The following is a 5768-nucleotide window of genomic DNA, read 5'->3' on the forward strand; positions in this document are numbered from 1 at the left end:
AGTAGACGTTAAAGCAACGTTAAAGCAACTGAAGTGAGAAAGCAGGCTAGTAGAATCCACCAGAGCAGTACAGAGACGCTGTCACAGAAACACCGGAAATGGCACAACTCGCTTACCGCAATACGTCAGCACGTTGTATCGTCAAAATGATGTGACATGAGCTTAAAAGTAAAGGCAGTAAAAATACCCCAAAAACGCCTAGGGCCCATAGGGTTAAAGTGTTTATTGGAAACAGGGCTTAAGGGAAACTTGACGGGTGCAAGTAGGCATAAAACACAGGGCAGTAATTCTAGTTATGTCATGTATGAGTAAGCATACTGTTGATGCCCCACAGATAGCCCTCTCTGTTTAATTTATGTTGTATTTACACTCATTTTGACGTTGCTAATTATGCAGTAATATAGACAGTGTTTCCCATTATCAACCAATGTTTTTGGTGATTTATTATTATTATTATTACACATACACACACACACACACACACACACACACACACACACACACACACACACACCAGCCCCCGTCAAACCCAAGTGTTGTCCCTGCATGCCTCAATGACGTAACATTAAACATTAGCCAGCCAAACGCCAGCTTTATTAGATCTTGGTGCAAACATGCTGCATGCTTGTTGGCTCACTGACACCGATTAGATTTACTCCTTAGGGATTGAAATCTGGGACCAAATTACAAGGCCTTTTTTTTCAATGGTTTATGGTACCAAATCAATTCCTTTGTGCCATTTAAATACTGAAGTCAGTACTCAGCCCTAGTGAGCACTGGAACCTGTAAATACTGCTCACTATCATCAAGGCTGTGTCCTAAAGCTTAAACATATTTCACTTTTAAATGCTGATATATATGTATAAAGAAGATGTGGAAAATCAGAAATACTGTAATTATATAACAGGACCAGTTTCATGTTCGTTATTAGATATTTGCACCATCTTTGTTTTGCATTATCAAAGCTCCACAGTGACTCTGTAACCTTCTTGTGTGCAGAGAATGCATCCTGAAGACAGCCAAGGCTCTGGTGGAGGACACCAAGCTGCTGGTGTCCGGTGCTGGAGCCAGTCAGGAGAAACTGGCCCAGGCTGCCCAGTCCTCCGTGTCCACCATCACCAAACTGGCTGATGTGGTCAAACTGGGAGCTGCCAGCCTGGGTTCTGAAGACCCAGAGACACAGGTAAGGACAGCAGACAGCATGTTGCATGTTTGTCAGTTGTGTGTGTCTCACAATTAAAATGAAGAAAAAGTGTTTGAATGGCAAAATAAGCAGATGGCTGGCTCATGAATTCATGAATCAGATGTCAGGTATAATACTGGTTTGGTTATTGTGGTGAAAAAAAAACATCCATCCATCCATTTTCATCCACTTATCCGGGGCGGGGTCGCGGGGGCAGTAGGCCGAGCAAAGCACCCCAGACATCCCTCTCCCCGGCAATGCTTTCCAGCTCCTCCTGGGGGACCCCAAGGTGTTCCCAGGCCAGACGAGATATGTAATCCCTCCAGCATGTTCTGGGTCTGCCCTGGGGGCCTCCTACCAGTGGGATGTGCCCAGGACAACTCCAGCGGGAGGCGCCCAGGAGGCATCCTAGTCAGATGCCCGAACCACCTCAACTGACCCCTTTCTATGTGAAGGAGCAGCAGTTCTAGTCCGAGCTCCCTCCGGATGTCCGAGCTCCCCACCCTATCTCTAAGGCTGAGCCCAGCCACCCCACGGAGGAAACTCATTTGCACTGCTTGTATCCGCGATCTCATTCTTTCCAGTAAATCGAAAGCTTTGCTTTCCGACTCAGCTCGCTCTTCACCACGACGGACCGGCATAGCGCCTGCATCACTGCAGAAGCCACACTGACCCGCGGATCCATCTCACACTCCATTCTACCCCCACTCGTGAACAAGACCTCAAGATACTTGAACTCCCTCGCTTGAGACAGTAACTCAGACTCAGGCCCAACTCAGACTTGGAGGTGCTGACTCTCATCCACTGCTTCACACTCGGCTGCAAAACGCCCCAGTGCATGCTGGAGGTCACGGTGTGATGGAGCCAACAGAACCACATCATCTGCGAAAAGCAGAGATGCAATTCTGAGGTCCCAGACCAGACCCCTTCCTCCCCCCGGCTGCGCCTCGAGATCCTGTCCATGAAGATCACAAACAGGATTGGTGACAAGGGATAACCTCTGCGGAGGCCAACACCCACCAAGAATGTGTTCGACTTTACACCAAGTATGCGGACACAGCTCTCACTTTGGTCATACAGTGTCCGGATGGCTCGTAGCAGCAAGCCTGGCACCCCATACTCCCGTAGTACCCCCCACAAGACCCCCCGAGGGACGCGGTTGTAAGCCTTCTCCAGGACCACAAAGCACATGTAGACTGGATGGGCAAACTCCCACAACCCCTCCAGCAGTCTCGCAAGGGTAAAGAGCTGGTCCACTGTTCCACAGCCAGGACGGAATCCGCATTGCTCCTCCTGGATCTGAGGTTCCACAATCGGTTGGAACCTCCTTTCCAGCACCCTGGAGTGAAATTAACAAATGGATACATTCATAAAGAAAATGAATAGTAAGCAAAAGAATGAGGAAAAACAACATATTTTAAAAGCAAAAATGGACTGCTTCTTTAAATTACTCATAAGCTTTCAAGGATAAATCAAACACCATTATTTCTGGTCTTCTAGCTAAGGAGGGAGCTGGCGTTTGTTATGTATGGTGAATGGATTAGAGTGAGGCACAGACCACTAGCATTCAGTCCTCTGAGGCACATCTTCATAAACGCACACCATCCCTGAGCTTTGTGTGTCTAGGTGCAGTCACTTCCTATGTGATGGCATCAAATTAAACTGTAAAGTACAACTTCTGCACTCTACAGGTGGTCCTGATCAATGCAGTGAAGGATGTGGCCAAAGCTCTGGGCAACCTCATCAGCACCACCAAGGCAGCTGCAGGCAAACCACATGACGATCCCAGCATGCTGCAGCTCAAGAATTCTGCTAAGGTGAGATCCAAAACCCAAAGTCACTTGAGACTCACTATGTGAAGGTGAAGCGGCACAGAGTGCTCTGCTCCTCTACAGGAACACTCACACTAGGGTATGAATGAAAACAGCTGGTCACTCACTCTGTGAAGTGAGCATGGTTGGACGGTTGGTTTTGGAAAGTCATAAAACTTGTCAGAAGCACTGGGAGAGGGTTTCAGATGCTCTCTGACCATTAGAGAAGCAGTCTTATTGGAGCATAACGCACAGTCTACGAGGCTCTCTGAGTTCAAATTTTACAACAATGGAACCCCACACATTTTTGATTATATCCCATATTATATGTTGCATACTATTGAACCACACAGCATGTGAACATATTAATATGAAAACAAACATTTCAATCTCTGAGTACCATCCCACTATTATGTCATCTGTTGAAGTGTGAACAGAAGTTTGAATGCAGCTCTCACTGGTAATGCTGTGTATATTAAAAATAATCTTTGTGACATTTATCAGTGAGCATTTAGCCATCATTCTAATCTATCACCATATGATGTAACCTGGCTGCTGTAGGTGATGGTGACCAATGTGACATCCCTCCTGAAGACGGTGAAGGCAGTGGAGGATGAAGCCACAAAGGGGACCAGAGCTTTGGAGGCCACAATTGAACACATCAAACAGGAGCTGGCTGTGAGTAATTACTCTCTTTAAATAGACTGTTGTCAATATTGTGGTCAACATTTGAAATAGAAGTCTCTCTACTATCCCAACCAGAAGAAGATGTTGTAGCCTCTTACCAACTGAAAGCAGACCCCTTCCAGCAAAAAAGATTCATTTGGAACACTGATCCTACAGCACAGAATTCACTTGATCACTTGTCAGATGAAAGAATTGATATTGTTTGGTAGTTATTGAGTATTCCAGTGCTCTGGTTTTACCACACAGGTATTCAGCAGTTCTGACCCACCGCCAAAGACCACCACACCAGAGGAGTTCATTCGCATGACTAAAGGAATCACCATGGCAACAGCAAAGGCAGTGGCTGCTGGGAATTCTTGCCGTCAGGAAGACGTCATTGCCACCGCCAACCTTAGCAGAAGGGCCATCGCTGACATGCTGCACTCCTGCAAGGTATACAGGAGATTCATGTCAGGAAGTCATGACCCGCTGTGTCAACATAGTGCTGGTCCACACAGCTGCCAAGTGTTGAGAGAAACAGCTGACAGCAGTCACGCCTAAACAAAGGATGAGTTCAATTTGACCGGGATCTGTCAGATCTTTTTTATAATAAATACTTTACTTAAGCAAGAGAACAAAAACCGACAGGGATCGTTTTACTTAACAGAAGATCTCTCAAAAATAATTCCCTATACACGTGCTACGTTAAAGGAAAAAGGGAAAAATTTAAGGACAACAAAAGACCACCATACTGGCATCTTCTTCAGGGTTAAGCACAGCAGTCCATTAGTTACACTGGATTACTAAATTAACCACTAAGTCACAGTTACAGATAGCCAGGCAGTCAAAAGCCTCGTAAACATGTATTGATCAAGCTTGCTTGTACCCCTTTGGTGTACAATGTCATCTGTGCATTTTCAGTTGGATGAACCTATTGTCCCAAAGGCCAGCTCTGTGCAATTTATTCTGTAGTAATTTAGCATTAGTAATAACAGGATGATCTTTCAGTTGTACCGATTTTGTGCATTATAGTCCAGACCAGGGAGATAACGCACCATAAACTTCAGTCTCTGTCTGGACCTAGCTTGGTTTATGTCTTGTCTCACGACTGTAGCCATGTTCTTATATCCCTTACACTGAAACCTCAGCCCGACACAGCGACGTACAGTGTCGGCATGGATTGTGAACGACAAAGAGTGTCGTACATAATAATCCATCATTTCATCTTGTGTAGTGTGTCATAGTTAGCGACAACCGACGCCATGTCTGGGACACCTCACAACATTCCGACAGAAAGTCTAGTATGTTTGATTTTCTTTTTGTCGTTCACGACTTCTCCCGTCACAGCTGTCACTTTGACCAATAGGAACACAGAGCAGTCTCCTGCCGTCGACAACTGAACGGCAACAACACCCCATCCTCTAGGCATGTTACCACAGAGTAAAAAGGAAAAAATGATGGCGTTAAACAGTAGAGCCACTTTATCAACCTGGTGAGTACTGTCATTAGCATCAAACTAGCAAACAATGTTATTTCTTCATAATGGAGGATATAAAGGAATACGATTAAAAAATAGTGGTGAGGCTTTTACTCACCACAGCTGCAGAAGCTACCAGCTTCATTTGAAATAGACTAGATTATAAATGGCCCATTATTAATTGTTCCCTCTGTATTTTTATATTTTTACTTTTTATCCGCTCCCGTTTGCCTTGATAAAGTTAATGATTAACGCCATCATTTCAAACTCAACATTTCCTGTATGTGTTTCAGATTAAAAGCCCCTTATAACTTCGGCTGAGAGAATCCCTTCATTTTTTAAACAGGCTTGTATTGTGAAACATTGGCAGGAACTTGTTGTGGAGGATACAGTTGTTGGGGTCAACATATATTTACCTCACTCGGCAGCACCATAAATGTTGGGGTCAACACACTAGGCTTCACATGGAGGCACCAAATATGTTGGGATTTAATTGGCTATCGGAAATAATTAATAATTATTATTAATAATTAATAATTATGTTGAATAATGTGACTTAATTAACATTAAATCACCTCGTGGGGCACCATTCCCGTAAAGGGAAAAATGATAGCCAGTTAAAGATATCAGT

The 5768-nt window shown here is 44.7% G+C and overlaps 1 protein-coding gene across 1 annotated transcript in view; it reads left to right on the plus strand.

Moving 5' to 3' along the window:
* The window catches only part of tln1 (talin 1), a 173487-nt gene that overhangs the window by 126963 nt on the left and 40756 nt on the right, over positions 1 to 5768 (plus strand). The window contains exons 46-49 of the mRNA XM_050052653.1: positions 1000 to 1183; positions 2875 to 3000; positions 3556 to 3672; positions 3928 to 4113. Of these exons, the coding sequence (XP_049908610.1) occupies positions 1000 to 1183; positions 2875 to 3000; positions 3556 to 3672; positions 3928 to 4113 (613 nt within the window). The remainder of the gene's footprint in view (positions 1 to 999; positions 1184 to 2874; positions 3001 to 3555; positions 3673 to 3927; positions 4114 to 5768) is intronic.

This window comes from Epinephelus moara, chromosome 9 (genome assembly GCF_006386435.1).
Source record: "Epinephelus moara isolate mb chromosome 9, YSFRI_EMoa_1.0, whole genome shotgun sequence".
NCBI classification, from domain to species: Eukaryota; Metazoa; Chordata; class Actinopteri; order Perciformes; family Serranidae; genus Epinephelus; species Epinephelus moara.